This window comes from Bactrocera latifrons, unplaced genomic scaffold, assembly GCF_001853355.1.
Source record: "Bactrocera latifrons isolate USDA-ARS-PBARC rearing strain unplaced genomic scaffold, ASM185335v1 scaffold_71, whole genome shotgun sequence".
Taxonomy (NCBI): Eukaryota; Metazoa; Arthropoda; class Insecta; order Diptera; family Tephritidae; genus Bactrocera; species Bactrocera latifrons.
Window position 1 is genome coordinate 470,278 of NW_017537390.1, and position 19,174 is coordinate 489,451.

Consider the following 19,174-nt stretch of genomic DNA (forward strand, 5'->3'; position numbering starts at 1 on the left):
TAAAGATTTAAATTTTAAAAAAAATATATAATTTTTTTATTCCAATAGGGAGCCACATTAGTCACGCCTCTTATGGCGACATATCGAAGATTAGGTGTTCGGCATATAATCAACACTGTTAACAGTTTTCAATTACAAAAATAAAAATTACATGGCAAATTTATATTTGATGCTCATATTTCATTTCAAAACTTTCTAAAATTTATAGAAATGACAAATTACTGCAGAATAGTATTATTTTCCTCCCACAAATTCCAACCGCGCTAACATTGGACTCGTCTGACGTTAAGAGTATGTACTCTTAATGAAAATTAATAGCTGTAATTATTTCTTCAGATACATTTTAACGGTTTCCACTATCTTGCGCTGCTATGGAAACGAATGACTTTAATTATCAATACAGGATATTAAAAAGTTAATTCGAAATGCTGGCTGATTTGATTAACCACACTTTACACCTTGTTATCCACGCAATTAAATATTTAAATCGCTTCAACAGCAGCTACTTTGTCAAACTGACACGGTGCTCATGCAAAATCAACGCTGAAATGAATATTTATAAATTACGAAAAAAAATTGCAAAAAAGAGAATAAAACTAACCAGTAACTACGCGACTGGCAAGCGTGAAGCACGATTATCATGAGCTCACACACACACCTATGTCTGTATGCAAATAGTGATTGCATAATATGCTTTTAAATTAACTGCCGCAATCACAAAGATTATTTGCTTAATTAAGCGAACTCATTAAACGCGCGCGACTGGCCGGTGAGCGCTGTGACAAATAAACAAATCAATCACAATTAAGTGATTGAGAAAAACTACGAGATTGCAAAATTAAAAAATATACGCGATTGCAAAAAAAAAAAAAAATTCGAAAAAAAGTATTATAATTTATCAGCACTTGCAATATAAAATTAAAATAAAAATGCAGTGAAGTAGTTTTGCGAAAATTAAATGAAATGCAACTGCATAGAACAGCATTCAGAATCGCTGATATATGCAAAAATGTGCTGCCAGATTTAAAAATGATTTAAATTTAATAAAATCCAGGAAAAACGTTCTCTTCTGTTTGTATGGCAGATATAGGATATAGTAGTCCGATCCGAACAATTTTTTCGTAGATTACACCATTATCTTGGAAAGTAATCCATGTACAATTTCGAGAAGATATGTTGACAAATAAAAAAGTTTTCCATACAAGAATTTGGTTTTGATCATTCAGTTTGTATGGCAGCTATATGTGATAAAGGTCCGATTTCGGCTGTTTCAGTTTATGAGCAGCTTCTTGATTGGATAAGGATGTGTGCGAAATTTCAGATCAATAGCTCTAAAACTGTGGAACAAGTTCGTGTATACATAGACAAATGGAGAGACGAATAGATATAGACAAATCGACTCAGATCATCTCAATATTATTTCATATGTATGTATATATGTATATTTTATAGGGTTTCAGATTTTTCCTTCTGAGTGTTACAAATTTCGTGGCAAACTTAACATATCACGTTCAGGTTATATAAAAAAAGACGCATATATGTGTATATGTGTGTGTGCGCAATCAGCTTAATCAGGTTTATAAATCATTAAAGTCATATTTATTAAATCGATTTTTTTCGCTACACCGCAATTAAATGAATTCACTCCACCACTCGCCTCACATTTTGCTAATACTTTTTATACGCCATTCATATATGTATGTCTCTGTGTGTGTGTGCTTGAGTGTTTTTCCTGTTTGCTGCATAAATATGACTTTGTTTGTGTTTATATGTATTATATTCATTATAATTTTGTTATAGTTGTTGTTTTTTTACTTTATATATTTGTATATATGTATCTTACGTTCTTTGTTACTTTCTTGTTTGTTGTTTATTAGTTGTTGTTATTTGTTTATAGCATAATACCGAAGAATGTCAAAAATTTGAGTAAACTGTACAATTTATACAAGAAACGATATCGATCCAAATGTACGAAATTGAAATCCGTTCTGACATATTCCGTTTCCGGTTCGATTCAACTACATTTACGCGCTCGCCGCTGGAAACGTTTCATGCGCAGCGACCACTCGTCCTTCCATTCGAGCACCACGGAACTGGGTCCGATGGCCAAGTAGCCGGGTGCGGCCTCCGAATCACGTCCAAGTATTAAATATGATCTGAAAAAGAGGTGGTAAGAGAGACGAAGAGATAAAGAATTGCTTAATTTGCTAAGTTATACTATTTGATAAAAAATAATCTAGAGTTTTAAGGTTACATTACAAAATCTATAACTCTACTTAATTAATGATAAAAAAAATCAAATTGCAAATAATAACAAAATTTGTGCCGTGAGTGTTGGAAAAAACCTTTTGTTGACCGCTTAGGTTGTCAAGTAACAGCTATTGCATAGCAATCCTAAGAATTGATCAAAATGACATCGGCAAAGCGCTTTGAACCTGCCACAAATGTGTAGAGGCGATTAATATCGATTCTAATAATGCGACTATTTCTTAGACGGTTTGACTATCGAAATCTTTAGAAAAATAAACTTAAGTCTACCAAAATCTCGAGGGTTCGCTCAGGCAACTTGTCTCACAACGGGGAAATAATCAGTGAAATTTGGAAAGTTTTACAGTTAACTACCTAAAAAGGGTCCTTTATAATATACGGTTAATTAATCTAGTCTTTATTATGGGCTAAGTAGCCAATCGTTGTCCGCTATAAAAAATCTCGCATATTTCAACAAAAATATAAATATAAATAATAATAATATAATAATATGATCATTTTATTATAATAATGACAATTAGGTTTTCTTAATCATATACTAAATGAAAATAATAAAATTTGGTACAATATCACTCTATGCATAAGGTTATTTATTTCTTTCTTATTAGGCCAAAACTAGATAATATTGTCACAGTATCTACAACTAAAGCTACCTGTGTTGCTATAGATATATGTGCGTATATAGTAATATTTGTGATAAAATTTCCAACACTCACTTGTTCAACTTAATTTTGGGACACTGGCATTCGAGGCTCTTGCGCGGCACCAGCCACATCATATGCCCTCTGCCCAGCAGCGAACTCGTTGTGCCCTGCAAAGGGTTGCGCTTGAAAATCGTCTGTATATTTATTTCGTATTTGAAAATTTCATTTTGTCGTTCAATCGAAAATTTCTCCGTATTGATGTCCTGCGAAGCGCGGTCATGCCCAATGACTTTTGCTAAAATGGCTGCAATTGCGGGAAATTGCAAATAAAAATAAAAGAGAAAAGAGAAAGGTGGAAAAATGAAACGTTGGAGTCAGCATAAATACAATTAAAATTGTAATGGCCCGAGGGCATGAATGCATGCATGCATGAAATTCATTAGAAAATTACAAAACGATAAGTAAAAACAAGAACAACTACAATAGCAAATGCGCCAAGGTAACTCATACGTACCGTAATCCTCCATGCAGAATTTATTCAAATTGAGTTTTTTCGGGCTGGCCTTGCATTTGCCGCAATCTGTTGAATATTAAATAAAAGTTAATTAAATTTCAAACTCCAATGCACTGAGCCGGACAGTTCGATGAACACATGACAGCGCACCAACAAACACCCGCACAATGACTCATGTATGGTATATGTTCATATGTTTGTTTTGTATGGATGTGTGTTTGAAATAAAATTAGTTTGTCGCGTTGGGAATTCGGCAAATTTCATTAAAGTGAAATGCACTCTAAGCACTAAATTTGCTATGAAAATTTGAATACAAGTGTGAATTGCATTTCATTTCGTACTTGTGTGTTTGTTGGCACTCAACCTAACCTCAACACAGCACTGCGAGTGAGTAGTGAAAAAAGGGTTGCCTTTGCAGTTAGTTGATTATTACAATGCAAATTTGGCAAATTCAAACCGCAGCAATGCCACAGCGAAACTTATTCGACATTATTTTGACACTAGCTCGTACACTTTGTGGCGCCACTCCACGAAATTACTGCGGTCACCGCTTTTTCACTGCGCACCCAAAACTATTTTGCTTACATTTTAAACTTACATTTTTTCATTTCGTCATCGGGTCCAGCGGGTTCTCGGTACTCGCTAACCGCACTCTCCGCTTGTATCATGTTCGCTTTTGACGGTAATTCTATTGTGGTTGAAAGTAATTTATATTAGTTTGCATATATTGACTTAAATTTTTACTCATTTTATTTTCTTTTATCTACTTACTTATACAGGGTGCCACATGCGAGCGTGTTTGCTGATAACCCCGCGCACAGCGATTGCACGTCAGTCCGGTCACGCCCTCTTTGCAGGGGCACTGACCGCTCAAATGGTTGCAAGTTTTGCCGGTAGAGCCCACAGGATGACAGTCGCAACCTGAAAATAAAGAAAAATGTGTTAACAGAATGGGCATAAAGTTCGGTAAGTCTATATTGATTTGTTTAAAATATTTATTGTATATTTTTAATTTAAGAATGTGTGAGATTTTTCCTGAAATTTCTAAGACAGCGGACGTAGTTGTCGAAAAATTACTTAAATAATTACATAATTACCGCTCTCAAGGTCGAGGATTCAAACTTTGTTATAGCAAACTTTAAAATGGAGAAAGTGATATTGTAATGGTGTTGTCAAACATGTCGGGTCTATATACATATTTCTGACATTGGCTGTTTTCTAATTAATTACCAGACTTTCTTCCCGAGTGTTTAAAGATATTGCCCAAAACTTGTTCTCTCAAGTATGTAGCCAAACTGGAAATTTTATATCTATAGACATTAAGGAGACTTCTAGTCCAGAAGTTTTTTTTTTTCTTTTTTTAGCTTCAAAGTTTAGCTATTCCAGAATACATATGTCTGTAAGAGGATTTTTCAAAATTCAAATTCTTGTCATGCTGGTTTGGCCGGAGCTGAAACTTTAAACGAGTTTTCTCGAAACTGTATTTTTCAAAACGATACCCACGTTTTCTCAGATTCGACTCGGTCAGTTTAACTGAAAATTTTATAGAGTCTGTCCTCTGTCTACTATTGTAAAATGTGTTTGGCAAAATCAATTTTTTCCATTCAAAATAGCTTCCTTCAAGGTTGATGCACTGATTATAGCAACCCTCCCACGTTTTAATACAATTCCTGTAGTATGATTTGTACTTTGCTTCAAAAGAGGCCTTAGTTTCGGCGATCACGTCTTCATTCGACGAAAATTTCTTTACAGCGAGTATTATTTTGAGATCATCGAACAGCAAATAGTCGCTGGCATTTGGGTCTGGAGAATACGATGGATGCAGAAGCAATTTGAAACTCAATTCATGGATTTTTGCTATCATTTTCACTGACTTCTGACATTGTCTTCATGAAACAGCACTTTCTTTTTCCTCAAACACGGTCGTTTTTGCTCGAAGTCGTCCTTAAAACGGCTCAGTAACGCTATGCAATAGTCGCTGTTGATAGTTCTTTCTATTTTAAGGTAGTCCATAAAAATCATAAATACAGAAGCCATAACCTTATCAACTGACTATTGAGTTTTTCCACGCTTTGGAGCGGGTTTATCGTGTACAGTCCAAGCGGATGACTGTGCATTGGACTTCGGAGTGAAATGGTAAAGCCTTGTTTCAATTGTTGTCACTAATCGATATAAAATCTCAGTTTTATTTCTCTTGAACATCTCCGAAGACTGCTCCAAATTATCAACTCATTGTTATTTTTGTTCAAAAGTGAGCTCGCGCGACACCCACTTTGCACAGAGCTTTTCCAAAATATTTGTAAATGACATGAAGTACACCTTCAGCTGATATCTATAGAGTACCTGCTACTCGAACAACTTCACTTTATGGTCATCCAAATTGAGTTGTGGACTTTTTTATGTTTTTGTCAGACAAGTCATCAGATATGAACATCTTTTGGGCGTCCATTACATTCACCATCTTCGGTGCTCATTCGTTTTACCACATCTAAACCAATTTTTGAGGTTAATTTTCCTGAGACTTACCGCAAACTTGTCCTTAAGCCCAGTTTTTGCTTCAACTATATTTTTTTCTTAAAAAACCAATGTTTTATCCACAGGCGAACTTCCTTCTTATCTATTTTTTCTCCATAACTAAAGTTGCTTCACTCAAAACTATATAATTCGCAATCGATGGACAGCTTTCAAATTTATAAACGCGCCTTTGAAGGTTAGTGCAAACTAAAAATCATATGCATTTAATTGTAAGAGCATAATATACATATGTATGTGTCAGACCGGGGACTTTTTGATTGACTTGTTACATCGGTATAATACAAGACTGATGCAATAACAAGCTGTCACATTATTTTAATAAAAGTTCACAACCTCTCCTCAGCAAAAGCCAAAAAAGTACGATAATATCTTCCCAAAATTTCTTCAAAGATTTTTGTTATTTTATTACCAATTCTCACTATTGAGATCTCTAAATATTCGCTCTTCACACAATTCATCAATTTTCTCGTTACTAGCATTCGCTTCTCTTACTATATCTGACTTATTTGCATAACTAACTCTACCCCGGTTTACAGCTCTTAAATCATAGTATTTTTACTGAATTTCGAAACTTTTTTGAAAAAGTAGTGGTTGGTTTCTACATGTAGTAAAAATATTAAAACTCCAAAGCTACTTTAAAAAGTTCAAAGACCACTTAAAACCCTAAAATTCAACCGTTATTTCTGCACATATCTTCTTCTTTTTTTTATCTCCCCCGTTTGTTTGTCAAAAATCACTTAAGGAAACGCCATCAAATCAATGCATTGAACTCAAATGAAATCTGCTTTTTTCTTCTTCGTAAAGTCGAAAAGTGCAAGTAATTTAAAATCAATTAAATTCCGATTTTGATGCTTTTATGCGTTTTTATTGCCCATTCCCGCCGCCACAGCAAAGTTGAATAGCAACGCTGAGCGCGTAGGGCTTATTGTGGGCATACAATAATGACCAACAAACAAAAGCGAAAGCCGAAACAGACAAAATCAATGCATAAGCAATCGAAAAAGTGTACTCGCCTCCGCTAAATGGAAAACGAGAACTCAATTTCAGCGAACTCATAATATTCATGTAGGAAGGGCCGCAGATAGCAAGTGAATAGCAGCGATGCCACGCTTAAGCGCCTAAAACCGAAAGCGGCAAATGAAACTATTGAAAAAGACTTCGGGAATAGATTACATACAAATAAAATAAAATTGCTAGCAATAACAATAAAAGGCGAGGTAATTGAGATAGCGACTGGTAAATACGCTTTGCGGTGCTTTTAGATACAAGTTTTTCTTTGGAGCATATACTACATGTGTGGCGCACTGTGGAAAACAGTGTTGGGGAAATGTTGAGAAACATAAGAAAAAACTTTGATTTATGAAATTTTAGAAATAAAATGGGATGGTTTCTTGTTACAAGCTATTTACAGTAAAATAATTCGTTTCAGGAGTGTAAAAAATATTATTAATATAGGCTTCGGTCAAAATAATGATATTGAGTAGGTAATCTACACTAAGACTATAGCGACACCACACACTTAAGGTTAGTGTTTGCGTAAACCATGTTTACTTATGTCTATGCTATCTAAGTAGGGACGTAACGTTAACGTTAACTTCAGTTGCACCGAAGCTATAATAGCCGTACATCTTCATTTCCCACGACTTGATAGTGTATAAAAAGGTTTTTATCTTGATTTTGATCAGCCAGTCCGATCTGAAAAATTTGTTCTGAGATTATTTTTCATACAAAAACTTGATTTCAATTGGTCAGTTTGCATTATAGATATTCATATAGTGGTTCGACTCGAACATTTTTCTGAGTTGCACCACTGCCATAGACAATAAACCAAGTCAAATTTCTTGAAGATATTTCGTCAAATGGAAAAGTTTTCCAAACAAGCACTTGTTTGCAATCTTTCAGTTGTTATGGCAACTATATGCTATAGTGGTTTCGACAAATAAGTAGCTTCTTGGTGAGAAAAGACCATGGGTAAAATTTCAGTTCGACATCCTCAAAATTGCGGCACTAGGTCAGACCTCACGGTCGTCAATGATTACGATTTAAAAAATGTTTAATGACATAACTAAACGGCATCTAACTAGTGGAGTTCCGTTAATGAATTGTAAATATATATTCTATAAACAACAGAGTGAAACTGTCGAGAGACTAATTCGGCTGAATTTGGAGAAATTATCGTTAAGGACCTAACAAATTAACGGTCTTTAACCGAACTTATATTAAGGTCCTTTCTGGTTCCGTATTTACGCTTTCGTAGTAATGATTTCTGGATAAGTATGAGAACTTCTTAGCAGAAATTGGGGACCTGAATCTATCAGCTAACCCTAATAGTGAGGATAGGAGAAATTAACCCTTCTCATTTAGAAAATAGAAAAGCATTGATAAAACGTCTTATTGATATTTTATGATACCGTAAGGCAACCTTTAGAAAAGTTTATAACAAGTGGTCAGTGGAAGATGGTGGTCCTCCCCACGAAACGAGTTTAATAGCAGATACTTGAAATTTACGAACAACGGATTATACGTCCTATACATAAGCATATTTCCAATTCTTTTGTCAACCCTATACTTTTAATTATTTCAAGTACCACACTTGTCTTCGGCCTTTCTACTGCTTTCAAACAATGCTGTGAGGAATGAAGTCGTAAGAAAAATATATCTTGAATATCTTTATTTTGTACTACTTTTCACGAAAAACTTTGAATCAGATCTCCTTCCTCCTCAGAACTACACTCTGTTTCGTCTACATTCCATACACAATTTCGAAAAGGTGAGCTTACACATGGTTTTTGTTGCTGTTGTTTGTTTGTGGGATTATTGAATRAAATTCCACTCGAACCGTCTTAATCGCTGTCACTCCAGCACTTCAACTCATCAACAGGGAACAAACTTCCCAGTACTTTTGTGGTTGTTGTTATATTGTTACTATTGGTATTGGTATGGTTGGTGCTAGCGCGAAAAAACTGTTGTCTGATGGATTATCAGCTTTGGAATTGAAAAGGAAAATCCTTCAATGCTAACAACAAAACTTTACGCCGCAAATACTTGCGCATCACATTCTCAATGCCGTTACAAAGAAGTTCAGGTATCAATGTGTGTATATATGTTTGAAAGTTTATATGTATGAGCTTATGGGGTTGCCTTGGTATTACTTGTTTCGATAATGTTTTCAATGATGACAACGTCTAATTCGAAAGCCTTCGCTGATGTGTGGGATTTTGTATTTGTTGTTGAATGAGCTATCGTGACGAATCGAACAACAATTTTTCAGCAAACTGCCTTTCAATGCGTCATGCATGAGAACTTATGCTTAGATGAGCGTTTTCTTGTTGGTATGTTGCTAGTGTTAGTGTTGGTGGGTAATTGTTTTGTGGGTGAATTTAAGGAATGTCATAAACAACTTGTAATTTGTTCAACACACGCGATTATCTTGGATTTGTAGTGACATTTCGTCTTGATTAGCTCATTGTTCGAAAATCAAATGAAGAAGCGGTCTTTGACACGTCAATAGTAGACACTATTATGCGATGAAAACTAACTCACTAGTAACAAAATGTACGATAGCTTTCTTTACATATACACATCTGTATATTATACATAGATCTATATAGTTATATACTCTATACTCCAGAAGAATAGGTTCGCTGTTTGGTTTTTTTTTTCAATTTCGAAAGATAGAAAACTATATTCAAGCTTTTGTCATGTTCAGCATTCAATCTTTAGTTATATTTTATCTAGAGGTTGTGAGTTTAATTTAAAATAGTTTTGGTTAAACTTTGCTTTGATAGGTAGGTAAGAGTGCAGGTTTCATAGTTGTGTTCAAACCATTTGGTGCTCTCAATGATACTTCTTATCTCCATTATATATTTTTGCAGATGGAGATCAAGCTTAGGTAAAGCTTGATAAATTTCAAGAGTTCGACGTCTGGCTTGTGATAGAGCACACTGTACACTCACAGATGACGTTTATAACCATTGCCTTTCCCCGCTTCGGGCTGGCAACTGCAGCAAGTTTTTTTAAAGGGCATTCCCATATTTCACATATTTTCTCCAAATAGCCTATGCTCCGTTATACCTGTGTAATAAGTTCTTAGTTTCTGAGTTCTTTGTTCTAATCCCTCTAGATTGTTCCCTGCATGATAATATCTCTTCACTCAGATTAGTCTCCTAACTTGGCCTCTTTTGTGTTTTCGCTGCCGAAAATGTTCATATGACCGAAAACCTAAATTATAGACAAGTGGAGTTAGCTCAAAGGCTTCTTTCATCTTACTCTTTTAGAACGCTGGAACTGAACTTTTTCGACGACAACGCAAGTAAGTCCGTCTGGCTGTTTGTGTAAACGCCGCTTTCACTACCCTCTTGCAGTGATTCCATAGAACAGGCCTTCTTTATGCCCAGTACTTTTGCTAGGAAGATGCTATCTGAATTTTTTTTATACCTAAAAGAGAGAGAGAGAGATATGAAGATCACACGGCCCTACACCGGGTCAATTTGGTCGGTATAGAGTATAGATTGAGGTAATGTGATCCTATCCTGCTAGGCCTTTTCTCCATTCACGTCTAGAGAGTATTATCTTTAATCTTGTGGGATTTATTCTGATTTATACATTTGAATCGGGCGGATTCAGAATTTCACCAGGCACATATGTAACTCTTTATATTCTAGCAACCCAATAAATATATAACAACTTTTTTGAGCCTACCGTTGCTTCTTCTCAATCAGTCAATTTATTCAAGAATTCCTTCAAATTATTCTTTTTATGGCCTCTATGAGCAGAGGCTGTATTCCGTTGAGGTTTTATATATTTTTGTGAAAGAAAACTTGCAAAAGTAGTTGAATCGCTCGAAAAAAGTGTCGGTAGCGAGCGTCTTTCCTATGGTCTCTATTAAAAGTGTTTTGTAAAGAGCAAATCAAGTTTATTATTTTATAATTCCAAACTTTACACGGAGACATGAAGGCAGACGTTATGCTAACAAGATGTGGTATATATACTCTATACATTCACAAGCGACGACCAGAAAATCTGTTTTTCAAACTTTTTTGAAGCTCTCAGTGATTGTCATGTCATTGTCTACTCACTATCGACACTATATTGTATAGAACAGGGAACCTCTAGAGGTTTTAGGATTAAGATTAATAAGTCGAACCGAGTTCAAAGGAAACAATTATATCACTTTTACTCTCGAGAATTTCAAAACATATTTCTCTTAAAATTGCTATGAGTTCTATGAGTTCTTGCAGCTTTTCATTCCTGTCGATTCAGCTTGAGTTGACTTTTTTTTTTAAGATGGGGTTGTTTTATATTCAATATGAAAGAGACATCTTGTTTCATTTACTTACGTTTGCATACTTTGCGATTATTCAAAGCCTTTGTGGCATCTCTGTAAAAGCCCTCGCGGCAATAGTGACAATAACGGCCGGTTGTGTCATGTTGACAGTTGTAGCAAACACCGCCCGAGATGCGGCCTGATAGCTTATACAATTCCAAGTTGAAACGGCAGCGTCTAGCATGTCCATTGCATTGACACACTGAAAATTGTGTAAGAATAAAAAGGAGTGATTAAGAATGGATACAATTCTATATAAAATAATATATATGTATATATTATATATGCAGTAGTATTATAAATAGAAATATGGTATTGTTTCAGGTAAAATTTTTTGGTTAGTTTCCTTGGAAGGAAATATAGTACACATAGATAAGATAAGGATTGCATTGCGACCGTGGATCTATTGTATAATATATTTCACCTAAATCACAAAGACTCATCTAGCCGCAGCACATTGATAAAGTGCTAGTGAGACGATGTACATATAAGCCAAACTAGAGTGCACGAAGAATTATCATTCCTATTCGGGAAACTTACCGCCCTCAATAATAAAACACTCATTGTTCCACACGTTATTATTACAAAAAATATCCATAAATAGATAACCAGTAATGAAGTATTGCAAAAAACTGAAACCGTAACACATGCCTCTGCTTCAAATACAACAAAGTTCAGCGAAGAACAAAAGAATTGGCATTTACAACCATTAATTATGTCCGCGACCGAACAGTGGTGCCAAACGGTAGTTATTTAATACACAGCTGCTCCATATATTTGCCACATTTCCGGCATTTATGCGTTTGCACCAAATTGCTGCTGTTGTTATTGGCTGAATTGTTTCAGTTGCGCAGTCACTCGTAGTTTATAGCACTTTGTTGGTAATGAAAGGTGAGCATGAAATATGTAGGTGTAATTCAATTTTGCAACCACAATTCCATTGGCAAGTGGCGGCCAACAAAAGCAACAAAAGCTGCACAACATTAAACAGCAGTTCGAATTGTGATGACCAATGGATGCCGAAACCTTACTACAAATAGATATGTATTATATATACATATAGCTCGGGCTTTATGAGTAAAAGGTTGTTGTATCCTGTAGGAAAATTAATTGCCTCTGGAAGAACATTATTGGGTTGTTTCCCGAATATGAATTTTTAGAATGGCTTAAAATTAAATTCCTTTGAGCGTTTTTAACCACAATCTTATTATTAATGAAATAAAATTTCCCGGTCTTGTAACACTACTTTTGATATTCTAGTTAATTTCGAGACTGCGAAGGAAATTGTTTCAGCTAAACTAAATGTTTTTACCGATTCTTATTGTTCGACTTCCAGTTTTTTGGTTTAGGCGTTTTTATAATACCTTCGTTTTCGTTAAAAAATTTCCAAAATTTCTGAGAATAATGTTGAGTAGTTGCCATAAACGAACTGGTTATCGCTAACCCATAATAGTCGTTATATACATTCGAGCTATATTACAAAAATATTAGGTATGGATCTAAAGAGCCTTCGCTTATCAACAAAACGACTATCAACTCTATTTAATTAACCAAATTGTCTAGAAGCGTCATAACCGAGATACTTCAAGGTTTGTCTCCTGAAAGCTTGATAGTGAAGAAGAAAGTGTCTTGATGTTTCAATCTCATCTTCCTCATTGAAACATTGACACTTTGATTTTTGCATCCTACAAAATGTATAGCCTCACCGCGTAAGTGCCAATGAAACAGTGTGGCGATGTGAGCTTTGCTGAGAGCTAGCAGTTCAATGGACCTTTTATGTCCCACTCCGAGCCAAAAGGATTTCATAACTCCACAAATGGTGGTTGCTGAGCAACGCTTACTGATTGCACACGAGGCTTGTAGATTCAGCGCCTAAATACACGAAGACAGGCAAAACCCTGCTCGTTCTCATCTTGATGGAATTTGAGTAAAGGTGCCTTTGCTTGCAAATTCATTAGCTTAACAATTTTCGTCGATTCTGCTACCAGACATGTTTAATATGGAAGTTGCTAGTGAGATCACGCTTTGCTCTTAGTTAGTGTTTCACAATTTAAGAAGTAATATCAGAATTCGACAGACATTTTACCTAAGAAGCTTGCGTTGCTTTTGTAAGGGCTTAAGTTGTACTCAAAAAAGTTGTGAATTTCTGAACCGTATATGCTTAAAGATAAGCTCGTTCTGATTAAGTTAACAATACTACCGGGTAAATGGGTGCAGCTAGCATTCCCTACAGATCGTTGACATTCATATATGAAGTTCATAGGTTTTCTCGCATCATCAACGGACTATCAGAATCTACTTTTCCTTACAATTTTTTCCACTTTTCTTACATAGTATTGGTTCGCAATCAATAATTTGATTTTCGCAAAATTTTCCCACAGGGTCAACGCAAAATATCAGCAAATATTGTATACATATACGAATTTAACTTCATATATACAGATATATTGAAACTGAAGCCCTTTGGTGGTCAAGCACATTGAGGCAATTTACTGTTGAATACCCCGCAGTGGCTGTCTGTTAGTTAAGTTATTCTCGTCTGCAACTCAATTTTTTACGCACTCAATTTTCAATACTTTTTCCTGCGAAAATTTCACAACAAAAAAAATATTTTTTTTTTTTCACAAGCTTTTAATTTTATTGCTGCAAGTTTGATATTGAGCTGGGAATATGTCTCAATTGAGCTGTCAATTTTTCACTTTAATTTTTTTGGGGTTTCTGAAATACATATGGACTATAAAAATGCTATATACAGCTCAATTTATATGTGAAACTTTCGGTTATATTGGTTAATTTTGTAGCTTAAATTTGAGAAGCATTGGTGATTTTCCAATCGGGTGCAATAGGTTGGCTCTGCGTTGGGTATAGGTTATTTCGTTTGATTGGGTCTTAGGTTTCATTCTTTTTGTTTATTAAAATTCTTTTCCCTTTATAAGGAAATCTTCATGCAATTTTAGTTCATTCTGAGTTTGTCTACCGATATGCAGCTGTAGAAGTCTTTAAAAAGAGTAAAATCGGTACATAATTATTAAATATATTTTCTAAAAGAAATTTTTAAAAAATATAAATTCGAAATTTGTTCAAAAATTAAGAAGGCACAGTGGAAATTATGAAAATCTCGGGAAAAAAGTTTGTGAAACGAGTTTTTGTATTTGCATGCATTGTAATGCTAGAATTCTGAACTTTCAAAAGTAAAAAAAAAAGAAAAATGTAATAAGAAAACCGAAATTTTTTTCAAGGAAAAATATTAAATAAGAAGAAATGTTTAATACAAAAAAAAAAAAAAAAAGAAAGTATTTATAGTGATGGATATCGTCCTCAGTACGAACTTATTTTTGACTTTAAAATAAAATCAATTATTAATTCGCCTGAAAGTATGCCACTATTTTTAAAAGGTTTGATATATTAAAATCCAACTCTCATCAATCTCTTGCTCAAATATTTCACCAAAGAATTTCCATTGTTTCGTGCGTTTGTTTTGACAGGTTCAAATCCTTTTCAAATAGAGTTTGAGACGTACCAACACACATACATTCATATGAGTGCGGTTAAAAAATATGCGAATCTAGCGATTGCCTACATTTTCGAGGCACCAGCGCACATAAAAAAACGGCACTTGAAGCTACAATAAACCCTTGAAAATTCATATGTTAACACACATACGTATCTGCACTTGTAATACTACCTTGCACCGCGCCCTTCCATTTTATGTGCGCTCCTTTCTAGCACTTGAACTTAAAGCGACTAAAAAACATAAAATTCTATGGTGAAACAGGAAATGTGTGCAAAGCATGTCCTTTCGAAAGTGTAGAATAATAAAAAAGTGTACACTACTGATTTTGCGATTCGATTTTCAAATCGACAATCGCATAGACACGCTCACACAATTCGGCATCACTCAGGCTGTGTGTACAAGAGGTGAAAGAGGAGGACCGAAAAAAAGAACGTATGGAATTATATGTCACAGTAGATTTGAAAAGTGCTCCAAAAATGTGGAACTGCAGCGAATAATGTGTGGCAGTAGTAAAAATGTGCGTATTTTCATTTATGAGATAACCAAGTGAGAGTAAGAGATTGGGTAACTGGTTGAAAACTGGTAGAATGGTAATTAAAAGCATACCAGTTACCTACCTAATTATTCGAAACTCCGTTATTAATTTTTGATGTGTTTTGCATTGGATTGATAATAAAAATTTGTATTTTTTTTATATTTTAAAAAATTTTTTTTACTAATTTTTATCACCAAATATTTATTTGAAATTAATTATGCAAAGTTTGACACTTTATCTACGATTTATTTTGTTATGGATTGATGTACAACAATATATAGTTTAAAAAAATATTTTCGAACTTTTTCTAATTTATTTTTTAATATACCTGTGCCCAAAAAATAAGGTGACATTGTATTTATTTTGAAAATTCTTTATTTATTCTTCCAAATCAATTTCATCCCCTTCAAAGTAATCCCCTCCCGATGCAATGCACTTATGCCAACGGATTTTTCAATCTTCGAAACACTGGTTGTAGTCACTTTCCGGGATGGCCTTCAGTTCCGCCTTCGCTGCGGCTTGAATCTCCTCTTTCGTATAAAAACGGTGTCCCCGGAGCGGTCTTTTGAGCTTGATGAACAGCCAGAAGTCGCACGGCACCAGATCAGGTGAATACGGTGGTTGCGGAGCGATATGGGTTGAGTTTTTGGCGAAATGATCACGAATTACGAGGGCAGTATGGGATGGTGCAAACCAAGAATTTTATTTCCACAATTCCGGCCTTTTCAGGCGGATAACGTTACGCAAACGACGCACGGTCAAATAATATTCCTTGTTTACTGTTTGACCGGCTGGAGGGAATTCATAACGCACAACACCTCGATAATCGAAGAAAACAGTCAACACGACCTTGATTTTTGCGCGACTTTGGCGTGATTTTTTGGTCTCGGCTCTCTTTTGACACGATATTCGCTGGATTGATCGGTTGCTTCGGGGTCGTAAGCATAGATCCAAGTCTCATCGCCAGTAATAATATGTTCATGACACCCGAAGGTAGTCGGAAAGCATCGTTTCACACACTTCAATGCGACGCCTTTTTCCCAAAAATTCAATCTTTTCGGTACCAGTCGAGATTTGATGCGCTTGAGGCCCAAAATATCCTTCAAAATAGTATTCGTCGAGCCTTTCGATATGCCAACTTCATCAGCAAGGTCTCTAATTGTTAATCGACGATTTTTCAACACCAACAAATCTTTAATTTGTTCAGCGTGAGCTTCGTCGGTTGAGGTTGATGGTCGCCCTGGACGCTTTTCGCCTTCGACACGTTCACGGAAGGCTTGGAACTAACTATACGACTTGCAAACATATTTTTAGACATACCCTCATCACCAAAGGCTTTCTGCAAAATCCTCAACGTATCCAACAAATTTTGACATCGCAAAAAACGAAAAACTCACTTTTAGCAGCTCCCAAAACGACAGGTATCTCAAACACTAATGAATATTTTGACATGAAATTTGACACAAATGTGACTGACAGTACTACCAACCTAAACAAAAATAATTATAAAATATTTTTTATTTTATTTATAAAGTCTTTCACCAACGCATTTTTCTATTCGCGTAACTTAAAAATACATATAAACAAAATTTTGCTATTCGCTTTCATCAGTTTAGATCTAATGGACTTTTATGCTGGGTTATCCTTACAACTGTATTTATGTATATATGTATGCCATATGTGTGCATATTCATTTGAGTGCCACATACTGTTCACGATCGCTCTTATTTTGATGGCATTTTCGTGTTTTGCCAACACTTCACTTGCGCTCGTGAAAAGGTTTGAGCCGGCGAAAAATGAGCTGTAAAAAATTTCATATGTTCGCATGACAAGGTGCATTACTCTTTCAAATTTACGAATGATTTGCTTAAATTTATTTGATTGAATTTTAAGATATGATTCTATCAATTTAAAATCATCGAGTTCGGAGCCAAAATCACCGGTAATAATCGCTATAATAGAGAATACTTAGTTATTTGGAAATTAAAACACAATTGGATTGCATCTAATACATTTGACCAAGCCTTACAAATTGAGAGTAATAAATAGAAACAAATTGAGAAAAGAAGTGACTTCAGTATCCAATTTTCTGTAATAAATTTGTTTCAACACATTTTTTTTTTTTTTTTTTTTGTATTTCAATCGGATAAGTAGATAGATAGATAGATAGTCTTGATGACTGATTCGATATGAACTGAAAAAGATAATAATCAAGATTGTTATGGCGGGAAGATAGTTCTTGGTCAGCAGCTAATGTTACTATACTATGAGTAACCTATTAGTACCCATCAGAAGTGATGAAAATTTTGAGATCAGCTAATTATTGTAAATTTTTTCAATCTATGTTCAAGTTCAGTGGTGAAAGTAAGCGAAAAATTTAAGAGAAACTGAAAAACTAAACAAGTCTGTGGTATGCTACAGATTACTCAAATCTAGAGTCATGACAACTAATCAAATGAATTCTATTCTAACCAATCGGAAATGTTATTTACAGTCAGACAGTTTTGATATTCGTTTTTCATTCCTTTCCTTTCATTCCCTCTCGTACTCCCTCTCTATATCGTGGACTTGGACTTTTCATCCAATACCCAGTTCTCGCAAGTACTAAGAATTACTTCTATTTATCCAAACCTAACAAGCCGAGAATGTGACCCTCGCAGTTCGCAAGCAGATAACTTTGGTCAATGACAGAACTATAATTATCTCTCTTTCGATATCTTGCTCTTCTTTCTATTCAAGAATCGTCCTCATCCTGAATACTTCGCAGCTATTTAAAATTAATTCTATTTATACAAACCTAAAAACCGAGAATGTGAAACTCACATTTCATGATCAGGTAACCTTGTCCGTTGATAGAACTCTCTTTCTTTCTCTCTCTCTCTTTTCCTCAGTCTATCAGACTCTTTCCATCTGTTTGCTCTTGCTCTCTCCCTATCTGTCTATTTCTGTTTAAGAACTGGAAAAAACACATTACAATAACATTGGAAATCTTAAAACATGGTTTTGAAAGTGTTCGGCTTTACCGCTATACTCGTAGCGTAAATATAAAACTACCGCTAATTCTGAATGAGCTTTCTGCAGTGACCTTTACGATCCCTTCTCTTTGAGATGATTATCTGTATGGTAAACTGTTGATTTTTATATTGTAACCCGTTAAGTGCAATTTCTTTTCAAATTAGTTGGTTAGAATTCTAAACATTATAATTTCGCTCTGTTTTCTGCAAGACATTATTTTTAGACTCCTCTAAACAAAATATTATATTTGTATTTGCTCGGTCTACGCAAAAATTTCAGTTAAATATATCTATTTAGTATAATCCCTCTTTCCTCGACTTAAATTTTATACAAATGCTACTGCTGAATTTCTTAGAAAATCGAATTTTTTTCTCCCAAAACTACTTTGCGATAGCGCAACAGATATTTGACCACTTTCTCATTCCACCGCAAAGTGTCCATAATTGACGAAAATAAAACCACTTTCGTGAGATACTAAGATTTGATGAAACAAAATTGCACTCATTTTGCGATAACATCACACTATCTCCCGACTGAGTAAGCAGCCAGTTCGACAATCGCTATGTAATTTTGTATTTAACTTCTAGAAAATGCTGGATGATGTTCCACACGTGCACGTAAAATAACGTTAAAATCAACGAGGATTTGCGAGGAGATTAGGAAAACAAACATGCACGCGCTTAAAGGAATCCTTGCGTGCGCTGCCATCCGAGGCAACCAGCGCCAAACGCAAAATGTTGAAAGCCAAGGCAATGGCTGTTGTGTGATAGCTCTGTGTGCGCATTCCGTTATCGTTTACACACGTGAAAGTACTCGTAGCTGC

The 19,174-nt window shown here is 35.0% G+C and overlaps 1 protein-coding gene and 1 long non-coding RNA gene across 3 annotated transcripts in view; one reads left to right on the forward strand and one right to left on the reverse strand.

Annotated features, from left to right (window-relative positions):
* The window catches only part of LOC108976001, a 424,947-nt gene that overhangs the window by 357,720 nt on the left and 48,053 nt on the right, over positions 1-19,174 (forward strand). For both annotated transcript variants that reach the window (XR_001993910.1, XR_001993911.1), the window contains one exon: positions 4,206-4,392. This is a non-coding gene — a long non-coding RNA (uncharacterized LOC108976001). The remainder of the gene's footprint in view (positions 1-4,205; positions 4,393-19,174) is intronic.
* LOC108975998 (netrin-B) overlaps positions 1,889-19,174 on the reverse strand; it is a 234,619-nt gene continuing 217,333 nt past the window's right edge. Inside the window, exons 2-7 of the mRNA XM_018944866.1 lie at positions 11,301-11,489; positions 4,198-4,347; positions 4,025-4,114; positions 3,427-3,492; positions 2,985-3,216; positions 1,889-2,156 (exon numbers count right to left, since the gene is read on the reverse strand). Of these exons, the coding sequence (XP_018800411.1) occupies positions 2,015-2,156; positions 2,985-3,216; positions 3,427-3,492; positions 4,025-4,114; positions 4,198-4,347; positions 11,301-11,489 (869 nt within the window). The 3' untranslated portion in view covers positions 1,889-2,014. The remainder of the gene's footprint in view (positions 2,157-2,984; positions 3,217-3,426; positions 3,493-4,024; positions 4,115-4,197; positions 4,348-11,300; positions 11,490-19,174) is intronic.